This window comes from Crocuta crocuta, unplaced genomic scaffold, assembly GCF_008692635.1.
Source record: "Crocuta crocuta isolate KB4526 unplaced genomic scaffold, BGI_CrCroc_1.0 scaffold312, whole genome shotgun sequence".
Taxonomy (NCBI): Eukaryota; Metazoa; Chordata; class Mammalia; order Carnivora; family Hyaenidae; genus Crocuta; species Crocuta crocuta.
In genome coordinates this window covers 1,512,154-1,530,919 of record NW_027527378.1, presented here as the reverse complement: position 1 = coordinate 1,530,919, position 18,766 = coordinate 1,512,154, and the positions used below count along the sequence as shown (strand labels likewise).

Below are 18,766 nucleotides of genomic sequence, written 5' to 3'. Positions count from 1 at the left end.
TGGTAATACTATATAGGACTAACCTCTAAGGAGAGTGAAGTGGACCAGTGCTTTGACATATTTGAATTACCCCATTCTGATGACTTTGGGTTCTGTAAGTCTCATACCGTATAGTTTGATTACCACCTATTTTTCATCATCTCTGCAAAAGTGGGTGACACAAAGTAATTGTGTCTTTTCTTAGGGATAGGTTCCTTTTCATAAACCTGCTTATGATTCGAAGGAATGTATCTCTAATAGTGGAATTTGGAGCAGCTCAGTGAGCAGGGGATGGATGGAAGAGGGTTTTTTTTTTTTTTTTTAAAGGTAACTGAACAATTCAGGAGTAGGTCTGGCCTTGGGTGAGCATTCCCTTGTAGTCATCCCCCTTGTAGTCACAGCTGCTCACTTTGGCTGACAAGTCTTGGTGTTCTTTGCTGTTATTGGTCTCCTAGTAAATGAAGGACTATCATGAAGTCCTTCTGGCATGTAGGCAATCTCCCGTAACCCACTCAGTACTAAATTCACTCGCGGTAAAAGGTTTCAGCATTCATATTGGGTCATTGGTTAATTAAATACTTTATGTTAAATCCATATAATGAAATAATTTTCAGTCCTGGTCTCAAGCAATCATATTTTGAGTGTCAAATAGTCAAAAAGTTCTAGTCCCGTCAAACCCCCAACTTTTCTCTGGAAGGCCCTGGGGATTGGCTGACAGAATTTAATGGGCCAGGGTCATGAGGGCAGGACTTTGCTAGGAAATGCACACTCATGATTGTAGAGCCTCAGCCAAAAACTGGAGCAAATAAAAATCTGAGATTTACAGGAGAAAAAAAAAATCCCCTTTCTACTCAGAGGTCCCTGGAGACACCATGTCTTAGCAAAGTGCTATTCAGAGAAAAATTATGCGGAGGAAGCTTAGATGTGGATAATGCTCACCCCATCTCTCTGGTATAGACAGAAGGGCTAGATCCAGACACCTCCCAAGCGACCTGTGTTTCTAGTAAGTAAAATAAAGGAGCCTTTCCCTGATTTTTAAGTCAGGGTTATTCGGTTGGTGCTTCCCTGAATTAATTTTGCTTGCTTTTTACTCAAGCCATGAGAAGATAGTTCTGTTTTTGTTTTGGATCGGCTAGGATTAGCCCCGTTCCTGGAGCACCTCAGGGTTGGCTTTCCTGAAGGCAAAAGAACTTCAGCACGGACCTGTTTACCTTGCTTCCCTTGCGTCAGGCTTTCTCCAGTAGAGGCAGGGAGAGGATTTGGTATTTGCAGTGTCATTGGTGCGGTGGAGAATGCAAAATAAGAACAGCTTCATTCCAGTGCCAAGGAGATATTTGCCAGCAGTCAGACCCAAGTTTATGAAAATAATGCTTTGGTTGACATAAGAGAGTGCTTTTTAATAAATGCTCTAGTAAGAGAAAAGCCTCNAGTTTCCCTACTCCTGTGTCTTTTAAATTTTGAAATATGCCACATTATGCCTGGAATACTGTGTAGCAGGAAAATGTTACAATGTAGAAAACGATTGATTCCCCTTTAAGAAGTTCTAAGATGAAAATGGGGCTTGGTAAAATAGATCTCAAAGCCATGTGTGTATACTCCAAAAAGTTATGTTTAAGGCTACAAAAATTCAAATTATATTTAAATTTTCTCAAATTAGAATGCTTTATGCTTTTCTACTAGAGAGAATGCACTTGGTTCCAGAGCACAATTCCAGTCCTACTAGAAAGGGTAAAATGGGACATGAGACAGGCCTGAAGGAGTTAATGCTTGTCTGGCACTATTCTTAAACAAATCAAGGCCTGGCTGCCGCAGCCTGTCCCCTGGGGCTGGGAGCCAGCACTAGCTGCATTGTTTACTCTCCACCCACTAAGATCTCACTGCTGTGATGGAGAGCACGTGTGCCTAGGTTTTGGCTGCTTAGTACAGAGAGCCCCATTTGGTGACTCACTCTGCGCACTGAAGCGCGGTGGCACAGTGCGGCCGGGTGGTTAATGTCGCTCTCCCTTGCATGAACTGAGCAGGAGCGGCTGGAGGCGATGATGCGCCGCTCCCTGGAGCGCACACAGCAACTGGAGATGAAGAAGAAGTGCTCGTGGGGAGCTTCCCTGGCCACGGGACCTGGAGGACGTGATGGTGAGTGTAGGGCTGTCCCTGCATTGCAGGGCCCAGGTGGGAGATCAGGGGGCAAGCAGGAGATGCTGGACACAGGCCGGTGCCCACAGGGTCTGGGGCATGTTGTGTAGTTATCTGCAGGTGCCTTTTTCAGATGTGATGTCAACCTTCCGGTATGTGTATTTCTCATGAATGGGGTCTGTGCATTATTTTTGCTAACAAACAGCAGTTGATACGGTAACGGGGCTTTTTGAGGTAAAGCAAAAGAAAAGCAAAGAAAATGAATGCAGAGCCTGGTTAACCAGATGCACCTGGCAAGCCTAGCTCTACTCTGATTTCAGGGAAGGTCAAATGGCAGTAGCCTAAATCTCTACTGCAGTGTGGCCCCGGAAAGGCTGAGCAGCGGTTACCCTCCAAAAGGGGCTGGGGCTTTTCCCTCCTCATTATTAATTTTTGTTGCTCTTTCAATTTTGTTTCAAGGTGACTTATTTATTTCATTTTCCAGTTCATGCTCATCTTTAAATTTTCAAGTGCTTAATGTAATGTGTGGATTGTTACTAGTCTCTGGGTAGCTTTTCTCTCTCTCCAGTGCCGCCTTTTCTGTGATTTTGTCATTCTGTTACACAGGAGTTGTATACTAGCTCTTTCTGAAAACAAATGCATTCCATTTGTAGTACAGTTTCTTGACTTCACTGTATTGTGCTTTTAACCTCTGTCAGTGAATATACTTTATTTTCTTTTGGAGAAGTCAGTAACCTATTTCAGTTACTTTTTCTAATTTCCTAGTTAGGAACTAAAGTCAACCAGAAGTTGGGACTTTTTTCTTTTACCTCTCTTTGCTCTGATTTTTTGCTGTGTAGGTGAATCAGAAAATACCCCACCCCCTCCTCTAGGTTTAGCCTCCAGCACCCTTCNACCCGGGGACCAGTGCCACCGCTGCCGAGTCTACCAACGGTATATCCGAGCTTCACCGTGCCATGGCGTTTTGTGATGACTGTTCTGATCATCCTCCTCCATCACCGTGTCTGTCTCAAGCACTCTTACAATTGATTTCTTAGACTGACCCCTTAGAACTTTTTTTCTAGAAATGTGAATGACATGCCCATATTTCTTTGTTCCTCTGTTATTGTGGAGCTGTGCATGCCTTACGCCCTAGTGCCCTAGAGACATTTCATCCTTAGCTCACCATCTTCTGCCTTGAAAATCTTGTCAGTGTTTGACTTCTGTGCATTTAGATCTTTAAGACTCTCATTAGTTATTGGTTTTAGGCATGAAGTAGTAAGGCGTTTCCATCACTTCTGGTTACCAAAACCTGTGCCCTTAAAGAGTTCTGGGTGTTACTGTGATAGATTCCTGGAAGAGGTGTTTGAGACAGAGTGACAGTGTGTTTACCAGTACCAACACTGGGAATCCAAAGGAGATAAGTTTGCTTTGTTCTTGATTTACTCTATTTAATAGGCTCTCTGTTTTTGTATATAGGCCTGGGAAATTCTTAGGGTCTAAAACAAGAGCAGAATTAGTAAAATTTTGCTTCCATTTAATAAAGACTTTAGAAATTTAATCCATCTTTGGCTGGCAAAGAAAAAACAAGTAAAAGGGATGCAGTATTTACCAGCAATACAGAAGGTCAAATTACAGCAGAAGGAATAAATATCCTTGGTTTCCAGCATTCCTTTGATAAAGAAAAATCCTTACTGATGTTGCTGAGTAGCAGAGACTTTGCTGCATGGGCCAAGTTAACCGTAGTGTGGTACCGGTCTTCCTCTAACAGAGAGGGGCAGTGGGTAGAGTTGATAATTGCCCCTTGGGAATCACACCCAGGGCAGGCAAGCACAATACACAACTCGGGCACACAGTTTAAGGCAGCACCAAAAATCTCAGTTATCAAGATGAAATGATATTTGAATAAATCTAAATGAATGCAGAACAATCCATGATAAGAAAAATAGCCAGTTTTTAAATGCGAGTACCATACTGAGCCAGCCATATTGGAGCCTACAGCAAAAGGGGAAATGTGTACCCTTTTCTACTTGGTTTTATGTCATTTCTACTGGCTAATTTTTTTCCAGAACATTGAAGTACTTGGAAAAAATGGTGAAAAATTGAGTAGGTCTATTAAAACATCATTTTTAGAAATTTTTAATGTGTTTATTTATTTTTGAGAGAGAGACACAGAGCATGAGTGGGGGAGAGGCAGGGAGAGAGAGGGAGACACAGAATGTAAAGCAGTCTCCAGTCTCTGATCTGTCAGCACAAAGCCTGGAATGGGACTCCAAGTCATGAACTGCGAGATCATGACCTGAGTCAAAGTCGGATGCTTAACCGACTGAGCCACCTAGGCGCCCCACAACTTAAATTTTAAGTTCATTTTAAATTTAAGTATTTTATTTATATCAAAACAGAATTTATTATAATTTCACTCCACCTTAAGATAATTAAAAATTATTTAAGGTTGTCACTTGATGAGGACACATTGTAAAACATGGCAGTTTTCACATTTGAAAACAATAGGAGGAGAGGAATAGATTCTGAAAACATTATTAATGAGTTTGCTTCTGTTAAAGCCAAGGGCATACATCTTTCCTTTTGTCTCAGGCTTTGATAGGGCATGACAGGGCACTACCAGCACCCTCTTCATTTGGTATAATGGCTTAATTTAGAACCAGTCTAAAATAAAATAATGGCTGGAAGTTAAGAACACCATATCCAAGATCGTGTATTAAAATCCTAACCAAAAATAGTCACAGCAGTAGAGAAAGGGCCATTGTGATCCCATCTTGAGAAGAGGGAGAAACCAACTGCTAAAGGTGACTCTGCTTTAAATACAGCTCCTTGCAGTACGTATTATTCTCTCTTCAACCTGAGTCTATAGATAACCATCAGAAAAAGTCTGGTTTCAGCTCAGTCTCAGACCATAGAACATTTTCCAGTGGTGATTTGTCTCTGCATCTAGATTGGTTTTGTTTTCGTGTAGTCTGAATATGCCTAAAAATCCCTGGACACAAGGAATTGATTTGCTGGTGGGATCAGCATGACTTTAGTTGAACAGTTGAGTGAGGTTGAACATTTGAAATTGAAGAGACGATCTTGCTTCACACTGATGGCTGCCGTGGCCTGGGCATTTCCAGATAGGCGAAGTATGTAGCAGGATGTTGGAAGCAGTGTGCTGTGCCACAGCAGTTTAGGAGGCGTGTGGATGAGGACAGGAAGAACACTTTGGGATATGTGTTTCTCGGTCTACAGTGGTGCAAATACCAATGTCTTTAATGCGTTTCTCTGCAGCATGTGACAAACTTTCAACATCAACCATGAATTTGCCAAAGCAGACGGAGCCTCCCATGAGTAAGCGCCTGTCTTCATCCACCGTGGCAATATCCTATTCCCCAGACCGAGGCAAGTGAACGTGTAGACCTGGTCTCTGTAGTTTTCTTCTTTTCTAGTGTGAGCATCTTAACATCGGTCTTTGTGAGAGCCCCTTGAGCCTTCTGCAAATACCTCCATTTTCCTAGCCTTGGAGTCTGAATGTGGGAGCCCCAGTACCTCATTTAATGGGACTTTGGAAAATGACATCACTCTTTAGAGTCAGATCGTTGTTGAATAGGTACGGGAATTAATGATATTCTTTAAGTCTGAAAGAGATTATTCCATTTTCTACAGTTCATGTAGGAGTTATCCTGCCCTAGAATTAACTGACCAGTGGGCAGAGAAGACTGTTATAAAAGTAAGTGCCAGGTTATTGATTCATGTGATCTAGTTGATTAGCCAGAAACAGCAGAAGTCATCAGGCAGAGGTTCGTGGAAAACTTAGATGTATGAAAAAAATAGGGTTCTGTTATCATCTGTGGTTTGGAGGCCTGCCCATTTCTGTTTGAAAACAAGTTCAGAACTAATGTGAAGCCTTTAAAAGGGGAAAAGGATGGGTGGCCTGTTCCGGCACTCATTTTAAGATGGAAGATAGTATGTATAGGACATGTGCCAGTTCCATAAACTGAAGAGATTCAAAACTGCTCGTGTTCTAATTGGGGCACAGATAAGTCACTAAAAGTAGGAATTTATACCTTCTAGAGTATATAGGTTAGGAAAGAGAAGGATGCTCTCCATGTGTTAAGAACGTATTTTATTTATTTATTTAAAAAATTTTTTAATGTTTGTTTATTTTTGAGACAGAAAGACAGAGCATGAATGGGGGAGGGCCAGAGAGAGGGAGACACAGAATCCGAAGCAGGCTCCAGGCTCTGAGCTGTCAGCACAGAGCCCGATGTGGGACTCAAACTCACAGACCGTGAGATCATGACCTGAGCCATAGTTGGTCGCTTGACCGACTGAGCCACCCAGGCACCCGTAAACACATATTTTTAAAGCATCAACTGGAGAAGAATCAGGTGCCAGTGAAGTATTTAACAGGTTAAGCAGTACCAAGGGGCAAGCAGGAAAGTATTTTTGACTTTGAATAGGCCAGTGTGCCTTTCTGGTTGTTTTTCACTGGCATTGACCTTGCACCTCCAGCACAGAGGCCTGTCAGGTCAGAGACCCCATAAGTTTCAGTGTTGTTGATCTCTGATGCAGTTCATGGGTGAACTGAATGCTGGAAACCTTGAATTAACTGAAAGATGAATGAGAAAACATCTACTTGCTCTTTAGTCTGTATAGTTGTTCTATAGTGAGTGTATTCCATATGTTTTCATTAATTCACATGGTTACAAATTGGTGTTAAATTCATATTTGCAATGATTACTATGTAAAGATATCAGTATGTTATTACATATTCTTGGCAACTGAATTATCTGCTTGTGGATTGTAAATTGAAAATTTTCACTTCCCAGACCGTTTACTGGCTAATGGGTACCCAAAAATTCAAAGTAATGGAAAAGTTAATTTGTTAGCATATAATATATTTGAAAGCCATCAAAATAACATTTTGGTTACTGCATTTTAAATTATGACTACTACTACTTCCATTAAAGCTGATAATCAGTTGGCTATTTCTATTTTTGTGATTCTTATTTAATTTTTGCCCTGATTTACCTGGAAAAAGTATGAATGGATACATACTTATATATTAACAAAATCAGTGTACGATGAAACTTTTTTTCACAGAGGACCTAAAGTGTTTCGTAGGAGTAATCTTTTTTTCAATGTTAGATCTACTGGGTGAGTAAATGGTTTCTTGAGTCCATATTACATCTTGGGAGATGGGCTAATTCTCTTCACGTGATACGGGTAATACTGTAATACTGTAATAGCATATTGAATGAATTCTGGCACCCCAAAAGAATTACCACACTCTCCCAAACTCCAGATTACACATCATTTGTTTTATTTTACTATGATGAACTCCAAAGCCATCCTTTGCAAGAGTATTTTTATTTTCTTCATTCATTCTGCCACCCAAAAGTTAATTTGCATCATGCACTGTATTGTTTTAAACATTTTATTTTGTTTTAATTTTGCTTTTTAAAATTTTTATTTGATTCCATCCTTCAGCTCATCGCACACACCTTAGTCCCATGGAAACCTTTCTTGTTACGCGACTGTTGACACCCACACAGGCTTCTTTAGCCAGAAGCAGAAGTGCACTCATGTTCTCTGAGCAGGCCAGTGACTCAGGTAAAAGAGGCCAAGCTGGTGACACTGAGAAAAATGCCCGAAGTGATGTTGGTTGACCTAGGAGTTGTTCCTGAATTTTTGTATTTTGTTTCCCATTTGCTTACTTGTGAAATGTCTCCAGTGGTTAAAAGCATTTTCTACCCACCAGTGTTTTGCTGTTGCTGTGGGGTTTTTTTTCTTTTAAGTGTCACAGAGGTGAGTAAATTATGATTGAGGGTATGTGAATTAGGGGAAAAATCTATTTCTTGAGCTCTGGAGATTAGTAGACTTTTTTAAAGAGTAATTTGGCAAAGTAGCCTATAAACCACAGTGTCTGGAATACCAGAACTGGATTTACCACTTACTAGCTCTTACCACTTTGGGTAAATTCATTAACCTCTCTAAGGCTTAGTTTCCTTATCTGTAAAATTGAATTACTTTAAACTGTCATGAGAATTAAATGAGATAGGACAGTGACTGCAAGAGTAAGACTTCAAATGTTTAAAGCCTGGCTACTCAAGGGGTGACCCATGGACCATCAGCCTTGGTATCACCTGGGAGCTTGTAAGTAAGACAGACACAAAGAAGTCTGAGAAATTCCGGGCCACCCTATGAAAGCCTTTTCTTGACCAAATAGGATCAAATTGTCACGGCAAGATTAATGAGGGCTGGCATTCTCTGGTTGCAGATTAGCAACACTGTGTCCACATTAGGGCAGGTCTGGTCTTAGTTCTCAAGACGGTGTATTCTAGAAACAACCTATACTGGTTTCTGAGTAGTTGTGCTATTTCTCCAAAGAAGATAAAGAAATGGCCAATAAGCACATGACAAGATGCTCAACATCATTAGACATTATGGAAATGTATATCAAAACCACAATGAGATACCACTTCACACTTACTAGGATGGCTAAAATTCAAAGAAAAAAGGGAAAATAGTAAGTGTTGACATGGATATGGAGAAACTGTGACCTTCATACATGGCTGAGAGGAATGTAAAATGGCATACTTGTTTTGGAAAACCACCTGGCAAGTTTCTCAAAAAGTTAAACATAGAGTTACTGTGACCTAGCAACTGGATCTTATGTATAGGCCCAAGAAAATTGAAAGCATACAATTGAAAAAACTTGTACCTGAGTAGTTCTTACCATCATTGCTCATATTAGCCACAAAATGGAAACAACCCAAATGTCCATCAAAAGATGAATGGATAAATAAAATCTGGTATATCCATAAAATGAACTATTACTCAGCTATAAAAAGGAATGAAGAACTGAAAACATTATGCTTGGTGAAAGAAGCCAGACACAAATGCTACAAATTATATTATTCCATTTATATGAATTGTCCAGAATAAGCAAATCCAGAAAGACAGTATATTAATGGTTGCTAGGGACTGGGGGAATGGGGAAAGGGAATGAATGCTTAATGGGTACAGGGTTTGTTTTGGGGGCAATGTCCTGGAACTAGACTGTAGTTATAATTGCACAACTTGTGAATATACTAAATACCACTGAATTGTGAACTTTTTAAAGGATAATTTTGTGGTATATCAATTATCTGTCAAACAGAAAAAATTCCTGGGAAGTAGGAAGTATCTCCCTTTTGAGAACAAGGGAATGTGTCCGCAAGTCCCCAAGACCACTTGCAGGGTCAGTGATTCTCTAGGAGTACTCCCAACTCTGGTTTATTACAGAACAAAGTCAGCAGAAGGAAAAGGCCTTTGAATGAAGTCTGAGGAACAAGCTTTCAGAGTCCTCTTCCACTGGAGCCACATAGGGCACATTCCCTCAGCAATGAGTTGTGACATGTATGAAGTGTTACCTACCAAGGAAGCTTATTAGAGACTCAGTGCCCAGAGATTTTATTGGAGGGTGGTCATGTAGGTACACCCTGCCTGGTACATACCCAAATTCCAGACTATCAGAAGGAAATCAAGTGTCAGCATAAATTAGCTTTTTGTACAAACAGCTTAGGCACAGTGAGCCACTCTTAGCAGTTAATGGTGGGAACCCTTCCAAAATCCAAATTCCCTGATGCCAGGGCCAACCTTATAAGCCAGCCTTTCTAAAGACAGCAGTCTGACCTGCTGTATACTTCTTTTCTGCATAGTCCATCCCCTTAAGTCCTTGGTGAAGGCATCTTTACAGCAGAATTGTCATCAGCAGGATTCTATACAGCAGGTTGAGACCAGTCTATGGTATTGACTTCACTTATGCCCTTTAGAGGTTCTGGACATAGCCAGTTAAAACACAGACCATTAGCCATAAAGGTCTGTCTTAGAAATCCGGGTGGTTTCCTCTGTAACATTCTATATGAACCTCTTTTCTTTTTTTAACTTGGCCCGAGGCATCAGTTCAGGCCCTGCCCAGCCTGGCCATGGCCAGTAAAGGGAAGCTGTTCAGGAGCCTTTAAGGGCTGAGGCAGTATCACAGTAGTCAGAACACACACTTACTAAATCTAATTCATGAGGGCACACAGGTCCCCTAGAGACAGTTTACAGTGTTGGGGCGCCCCCAGCAGGACGTACATTGGTCAGCCACAACGGGGGCAACTGGCCCCCTTTGTGTCTTTTCCATCAAGGTTCTTCCAACCCCAGGATTCTTAGTCTGGCCCGAGGAATTCATTTGGGTCCTTGCTTTCAGAGGGACTGCCTGAGGTGGCCACTTCTAAACAGTTCTGTCAGCAACATGAGTTCGTTGCCTGCTGAGTGCGGCCAGCGTGTGGAGGTGTTCTTTAGGGACTGTGCAGGAACTGGCTCCGCCCTGCGGCTCACAGTCCCATTGTCACATGCATCCTGGGCTCAGCAGTCTGCTTGCAGTCTGAAGCACTCACAGCAGCTGCTGGCACAGGCACATGGTGTTTCGTCAGGAAGAAGGGAGAGTTCTCAGGAACAGTTCCGGAAAACAGAAATCACAAATGTCCTTCCCCTCCCTGGCAACACTCCGGGTGTTATCAGCGTGCCCCATTCAGTAATGGAAACTTTACATTTTCTCAATCATCGTCTACTTTTAAAATGACCTTTTATAAGGAAAGGTTGAATGTAAGGACAAGAGCATTTTTACAAAAAATTTTAACCTAACCAGAAAGACACCTCATGTTAAGGNTCCTGCTTCTGGCACCAGTTGTATCAGGGTCCCCAAGCCAGCCCCAGGTTTTGTGATTTGCCAGGACTCAGCATATGGTGGCACTCACAGCTGTGATGCGTTATGGTGGAAGGCTGCACAGCACATCAGCAGAGGGCACCGGCACCCAAAGTCCAGAGGGGACACCAGGTGCAAGTTTCCAAGAGTCCTCTCCCAGTGGAGTCACACAGGACGTGCTCAATCCCCCCAGCAACAAGCTGTGATAACACATGTGAAAAGTTGCCGACCAGGAAAGTTCATTAGAGACTCGGTGCCCCGGGTCTTTATTGAGGGCTGGTCACATAGGCCCCCTCGCCAGTTACATACCCGAATTCCAGGATAAGTCATATCGTTTGTAGAAATAGAAGAGGCACAGTGAGCTACTGGTCAGTTAGTGGTAAGAGAACTTCTAAAATCTAAGTTCCCAGGTGTTGATCAAGGGCCAACCTTGTAAACAGGCCTCTCCAAGGACAGTAGTCAAGCCTGCTATGTTAACTCTTTAATTGCACAAGGAAATTGACATTTAGAGAAGTTAACTAACCTGCCCAAGGTGATCCAGCTTTTTGGTGACAGTGCTAGTTCTGTCTGGTTCCAAAGCCCGGACTTTGAACTCCTAAAATGAACTGGGCTCTTGAGCATTGAGTATGGGAGTCTTTCAAGATAGCGTCTATTCTGCATATATACTAGAAAAAGTTTGGTGGTATTTAGAGAATGTGGATGCCCGTGTCACATTTTAACAGAAATGCGTTCTTCCCAATTCCCTCCTCCCCCTACTTTTTCCATCTGTGCCCCCTGTCTCTTTGGCTGTGATATTGTAACTCTCTAGTATCCCATGCCTGTCCTCGTGTAGCTCCTGCTGGCCCTCTTAGAGCTTCTTACAAGTCTTCTCCCACTCGGAGTGCTGAGAGGAAGAAGACTGCATCTACATCCGGAGTAGGAGATTCTGGGAAAGGAGCGCCTGCAGGAGCGGAGGCCTCTCCGGTAGGTTTAAACCCACTCGCTCACCTCTCACCTCGGGACTGGTTTATCTAACAATGCGATTACTCCCTGTGCTTACCCTGGGTTCTCTGTTTTCATCAGTCTCTAGAGATTGCTCACGTGGTGGATTTGGTTTCAAATTTCACCCATCCTTGGAAAACCATTTAACTCTTTGCATCTTCCTAAATCTTAGTGCCTTGGAGCAAATTCCTAAAGACCTTGTCCTTATAGCCTGCCTTCCGGAGGACAGGAGTCAAAAAGAATGCTCTGAGTGTCCTCTCTCTGCTTTTAAGAATGTTTGATTCTGGGCCAGTCTTGCTTCTACAGGTGACTAGAACTAAGGTTCTAGGTCAACCTTCAATCCATAACAGTGGCCTCTAAACATTTTTGACATCATACTGACACCATCAATAAAACAAATTTTGAACAGGTACTCCCAATTATATATGTTTATTTAGAAATTATATATACCATACTACTTTTGTTAGTTATCAACTGCTGCATAACAAATCACCTCAAACCTTAGCTGCTTAAAATAAATGTTTATTACTGCACTGGTTCTTTGGGTCAAAAATTGAGGATGGCTTAGCCAGGTGGTTCTGGTTCAGGCTCTCTCATGAAGGTGTGGGCAGGATGCTGGCCACAGTTGCAGTCATCTGAAAGCTTGGCTGAGGCTCTTACAGGATGGCTCACTCACATGGCTGCTGGCCTCAGACCTTACTGTGTGAACCTCTTCATAGAGCTGCGTGAGTGTCCAAATGACATGGCAGCTTGCTTCTTCCAGATCAGGAGATCTGAGAGACAGAGACAGAGAGAAAGACAAGCATCTGAGCGTGTACGTGTGTGCACAAGGGAAAAGCTATAGCACCTTTTATGCACTAATCTCACATGTTACATGCCATTGTTTTGCCGTATACTGTTCCTCAAAAGCAGGTCACTGAGACCAACCCACACTCACTCAAGGAGCATCAAATGACGTGGTGGACTTGTTTTAAAACTACCACATTACTGTACTATTAGGCATTTATTTTATAACACTACATGTGTTTTTAAGATATTTTTAAAGATTATTTATTTTGAGAGAGGGAAAGAATGAGTGGGGGAGGGGGCAGAGAGAGAAGGGGAGATCAAGCAGACTCTGCTCTCCAAGCTGAGCTCAATGTGGGGCTCGTTCTCAGGAGCTGTGCGCTCCTGACCTGAGCTGACATCAAGAGTTGGATGCTCAACCAACTGAGCCACCCAGGGGCCCCACCATATATATTTTTAAAATCCACTGTGGCCCTGAGGTTCTTATATGAGAAGTGAGTGTGTTAGAGCCTTGGGTTTTACTAAAAAGTCAGTTACTGTGGAAGGGGCCTATCGTGTGGGAGCAGGAGGACCACATGAGGATTTGTTGTGGAAGGCGCAGGAGGGAAGAGAAGAGAACCACCCTTGTGGAGCCCCCACTGCATGCCCGGCACAGAGGCCATGCCCACCGCCTCCTGCTGACCAGAGGCCGTGGGGAAGACGTAGAAGGACAGGTGCTCCCTATGGGGTTGCAATCGCTGTTACACCAGGTACACTGTTAGAGTCTACAGCTCACTGTCCTGGGCATTAAAAACCACATTTATTTCCACCTGTAGTTTTTTTGAGTGGTTATATATTTTTGTACTCTTCCCAGTTTACAAAATTTTTTAAATTCCAGTACAGACATACACTGTTATAGTAGTTTAAAGTGTGTAATATAGTGATTCTACAATTCTCTACATTACTCAGTGCTTCTCACAGTAAGTGTACTCTTACTCCCCTTCGCCTCTTTGACCTATCTCCTCCCCTCTCCAGCAGCCACTAGTTTGTTCTCTGTATTTGAGTGTCTGTTTTTATGTTTACCTCTTTTTTCTTTCTTCATTTGTTATGTAAATTCCACATATGTGTGTTTGTCTTTCTCTAACTGACTTATTTCACTTATTTCACCCTCTAGATTGGTCCATGTTGTTGCATATGGCAAGATTTCATTTTCTTTTATGGGTGGTATTCCATTGTATATATATGCCACATCTTCTTTTTTTGTGACACTTATGCCACATACTCTTTATCCATTTATCTATCTGTGAACATTTGGGCTGCATCCATAATTTGGCTGTTGTAAACCTGCAAAAAATTTAGGGGTATGTATCTTTTTTTTTTAAATCTTATTTATTTTGAGACAGGGCAAGATTTTGCAAAGGAAGGAGAGAAAGAGGGGCAGGGGGAGAGAGAGAGAGAGAGAGAGAGAGAGAGAGAGAATCCCAAGCAGGCTCTTCACTGAAAATACAGAGCCTGATGTAGGGCTCAAGCTCACGGACTACAAGATCATGACCTGAGTTGAAGTTGGACACTTAAATGGCTGAGCCACCCAGACACCCCTGGTACATATATCTTTTTGAGTTAGTGTTTTCTTACTCTTTGGGTAAATACTCATTAGTGGAATTACTGGAGTTTCTTTTTGTTAGGTTTATTTATTTATTTTGAGGTGGAGGAAGGGCAGAGAGAGAGGGAGAGAGAATCCTAAGCTGTCAGTGCAGAGCCTGACTTGGGGCTCAATCCCACAGACTGTGAATCATGACCTGAGCTGAGCTGAAGAGTCAGATGCTTAGCTGACTGAGCTATACAGACTCCTCAAGTAATCCATGTTCTATATGTCCAGAATCATAACGTGGTTATGTTGTCAGCTTTTTGCAAGAGAACAAAGAATAGAAAGTCTTTGCATTTTGAGGCTGAAGTGTTTTTGTTTTTTGTTTTTTTATTGGATGACCTCAGTATGATGATCTCATGGTGCTTCCCTGCAAATATGCCCATTGTGGGAGGCGCTTTACTTTAGCTTTGTATGGATCCTTCTGAAAGAAAGCTATGCATTACTTCTATCTGAGGTATTTTTAGAAATTGTAGAAGTATTGCCAGTATTGGGCCATGCATGGCTGACCTGTTCTGTGTCCCCTCCAGACAGAGAAGATGAAGAGAGGCCCTCGAACAACAGCTTCCGTTCCCAGTGTGGGCCTTGGGTCTCCTCTGAGAAGATGTGAGTTTCCAGGAAGCATTTCTAAGCGATCATCTTCTCCAGTGACATCCAAGTAAGCATCTTTCTGCTTTGTCACAGTCGGACTGTTAAGGCAGTTTGGTGGGGGTCTACACAGTGCCACATGTCCTTCCTGCTGCCACATGAGTCGTGGCCAGCTCTAAGAGGTGAGCAGGAGGAATGCTGGCCTTTGAGTTATCTCATTTACTGTCTGTGTATCTTTGGGATAAATGATGGGCTCTTCAGCGATTTGTCGCCTGCTAAGTATGAGATTCTGATTCACTGAGATGAATCATTCAGAATGTTCTCTTTTGGTCCATCAGTTCCATTCTGCTTTTCTGGCATTTTCCTACATTTACATCTAGAGTGATTACATTGTGCTTGGGAGCTCAAGTTCATGCATTTGTGCACTCACTCTCTCCTGCCCTCATCTGTCTCTTCAACAGAGAAGCAATAATAACTTGTCAGCCACCATCAGCAGTATGTTGTTTATTGGTTGTTGGTTTTTTTAAATGAAGCCATTATATTTTTTTGTTAAGAATTGGGTGAATTCACCAATGAAATTGTATAACTGAAAAACAAATTCACACTGTGTCTACTCTCTTAATAAGTCATTAAAATACTTTACTTACAGTAACCAACAAGAATGACTCAGTAAATAACTCGGTCCAGCAGAATGGAAACATCTTCAGTCATACTTACTGAGAGAGAAAGAGAAATATGATTTTAATTTTAATTTGGAAAAATGGGAAGCTCTTTATATAAAGAGAATCATGTAATACTTGTTTAGTATGTGAATTTTTTTCAGAGAACATAGGATAAAACAAATTTAATGAAAACTTGAGAATTTTTTTTTTTAAATATTTTTATTTATTTCTAGGAGAGAGAGAGAGACAGCGTGAGCAGGGGAGGGTCAGAGAGAGAGGGAGATACAGACTCTGAAATAGGCTCCAGGCTCTGAGCTGGCAGTCAGCACAGAGCCCGACGCGGGGCTCGAACCCACGAACCGCGAGATCATGACCTAAGCGAAAGTCGGACGCTTAACCGACTAAGCCACCCAGGCGCCCCTTGAGAATTTGTTTAAAATATTTCAGAGTAAAAAAATATTTCAGAGTGATAGCACTTATTTCTAGCTTGTTGCTTTCTAACAGAGACTTTTTCTCTATTATTATTTTGTTCAGAGAACACTATGGTTTTTATAGACTGCTAATAACTGTTATTGATATATCTTTCTTCTATAAGGAAAATCTTTACATAAGGTATTGGTGAGTTAATAGTACCAAGTTTTTGTTTTGTTTTTTAAGTCCATTGCATTCTTTCTATGCTCATATTGCCTGTCTTTGGTTGTGGTATTACTTTCTTGCAAACTCCATTCATATGTCACTACTGTGGTGTCAGTGGGGGACATTAACAGAGAGAAAAGCCTGTCCGTATTGGGGTTTTTCCGGATTATACCCCTGTCTTTCCTGGCTACTGACTCATGGTCCCTGCATGGAGAGTAGCTGGCAAGTTTCATCACCATCATTGTAAATTTCACTAAAGTAAACTAAGGGGATTGTTGCCGTCTGTAGAGATGAGAATTCAGTTTTTGGAAGCAAGCTCCCAGTGAGCTCTTTGCTCTTTCTTTGATGTTGAAAATCTTGATTCTTTTTTTCAGGAACTATTTTTTATTTTTAAATTGAGATATAATTGATAGATAACATTATACTAGTTTCAGGTGGACAAAATAATGATTTGATACTTGTATACATTATGAAGTAATGACCATAAGTCTAGTTATCATCCATCACCATACATAGGTATGAATGTTTCTTTTCNAGAGAGGGAGTCACAGACCGCAACAGGCTCCAGGCTCCAAGCTGGCAGTCAGCACAGAGCCCGACGCGGGGCTCGAACCCACGAACCGCGAGATCATGACCTAAGCGAAAGTCGGACGCTTAACCGACTAAGCCACCCAGGCGCCCCCCCATGGCTTAGTGATTTTATAACTGGAAGTTAGTACCTTTTGATCCCTTCACCAATTTCATCCACTCCCCGACCCTCATCTCCCCTCTGGCAACCACCAGTATGTTCTCTGGATCTGTTAGCTTGTTTTTGTTTTATTTGGTTATTTTTTAGATTCCACATGTAAGTGAGATGGTACAGTGTTTGTCTTTGTCTGATTTATTTCACTTAGCACGATACCCTCAAGGTCTATCTTTATTGTTGCAAATGGCAAGATTCCATTCTTCTTTTAATGTCTGAATAGTATTCTGTCGTATATGTATGGAACTGTTTTATTTATTTTCCTTTTTTTCCCCCCACTGGGAAAAGAGTGTCTTCATTGAAATACTGCAAAGCAGTGAGAACAAGTTCTGAGAACTATTTTATATTTTAAAGGCCATATCATCAGAATTTTATGAAAAGTTCTCTTTGACCAAAGAGACTTAAATAAAATCCCGGACTCTTTTTTATGCTGTTCAGTTTAAAGAAATGTTGAAATTTTCTCCTCTATGTAGAACAGTAATGGGTACCTCGTAGGTGCTTTATAAGTATTTGTGGAACGAATGGATGCAAGTCCCTGTGCTATGTTTTGGAGAACCCCCAAATGAGTGAGAAAAGTCTTCACTAGAACAGGCTGCAAGTGAGGTGGGGGAGAGATGGGGATGCGGGCGAGGACAGTTGCAGGCCTAGTCCAGAGAGAGACTTATCCAACTTAAACTGCTCATCCATCAGAACTGTCATCTGACAGCTGTTAGCTGAGCTGTTAGATCAGCTGTCATCCTTGCCAGAACCAGCCAAAGCTGAATTTACCCCCTTCTGTGTGCTCACAGAGCCTCATGTGCATACCCCTATTATTACTTCCTTCCTTCATCATGTGCCTACAGAGTGTGTCCTCTCTGTCCAGTGTTCTCAGCCCATGTGACGTTTACCTGTCAGTGGAAGGCAAATATCACATCAGGTGGCAAGAAGTTCTACGAAGAAAAATAAAACCAGGTCAGATGACAGAGTGCTGGAAGGAAGTAGTAGCTGGCTGGATATAGTGCTCAGGGAAGGCTTCTCTGAAAAGGTGACATTTGAACAGGGCCCTACATGGAGTAAGGGAGCAGGCCTTACTGCACTGTATCATCTCCTGCTAGGCTGCCACGAGGTGAGGCCTAATGGGATTCATTGTTGCACTGTAGGTGCTCAGGATATGTCCATGTGATGGAAGGTAGAAGGGAACAAGGGCAAGAGCAGATTGGCTGGTGGGTATGGGTGTTCTGGGAACATTCTTGTCCAAGGAGTCAGGCCCTTTAGCTCCCCTTTCCTTTTGAGCCAATCATCAGTTTTTTTCTCTGACTGATCGTTCCCTTAAATGTTCTCCTCTCTGGGCTACATATTTCACCTGGGGAATTTTTGAAGGATGAGGGATACCTGCTTCTATACTGTACTGCAGCATATTCCTGCTACTTCAGCAAAGAAAAATTAATAGAATGACTTTTTTTTCCAGAGCCTTATACATGTCATCTCTAGTGCAAGCAGGAAAAATAGTTAACTCTTACACAGCTGGACTTCTTGTGTACTGTCAAAACTACCTGAATCATTAGCTCCTTAAGAAGTTCCCTGGGAGGGGTGGCTGGGTGGCTCAGTCCGACTTCGGCTCAGGTCATGATCTCATGGTTTGTGGGTTCGAGCCCCACATTGGGCTTTGTGCTGACAGCTCAGAGCCTGGAGCCTGCTTTGGATTCTGTGTTTCCCTCTCTCTGTTTTTCCCTCTCTCTGTGCCCCTCCCCAACTTGTACTCTGTCTCCCTCTGTCTCTCAAAAATAAATAAATGTAATTAAAAATTAAAAAAAAAGAAGTTCCGTGGGGACCAGAGTTTGCTCCAGTACCTCTAAATCAGAATTATGAAGTTAAGAGGTCTAAGGAGAAGCAAACATTTCCTGGTTTTAAGACTCTCAAAGATAATTTCTCCCCACTTGAAAATGGCT

General features: G+C 42.0%; 1 protein-coding gene across 1 annotated transcript in view; it reads left to right on the top strand.

The window, feature by feature from the left end:
- Window positions 1-18,766, top strand: part of MAP7D2 (MAP7 domain containing 2) — a 105,004-nt gene that overhangs the window by 57,850 nt on the left and 28,388 nt on the right. The window contains exons 5-9 of the mRNA XM_077770528.1: window positions 2,001-2,112; window positions 5,374-5,484; window positions 7,576-7,698; window positions 11,628-11,782; window positions 14,741-14,868. Of these exons, the coding sequence (XP_077626654.1) occupies window positions 2,001-2,112; window positions 5,374-5,484; window positions 7,576-7,698; window positions 11,628-11,782; window positions 14,741-14,868 (629 nt within the window). The remainder of the gene's footprint in view (window positions 1-2,000; window positions 2,113-5,373; window positions 5,485-7,575; window positions 7,699-11,627; window positions 11,783-14,740; window positions 14,869-18,766) is intronic.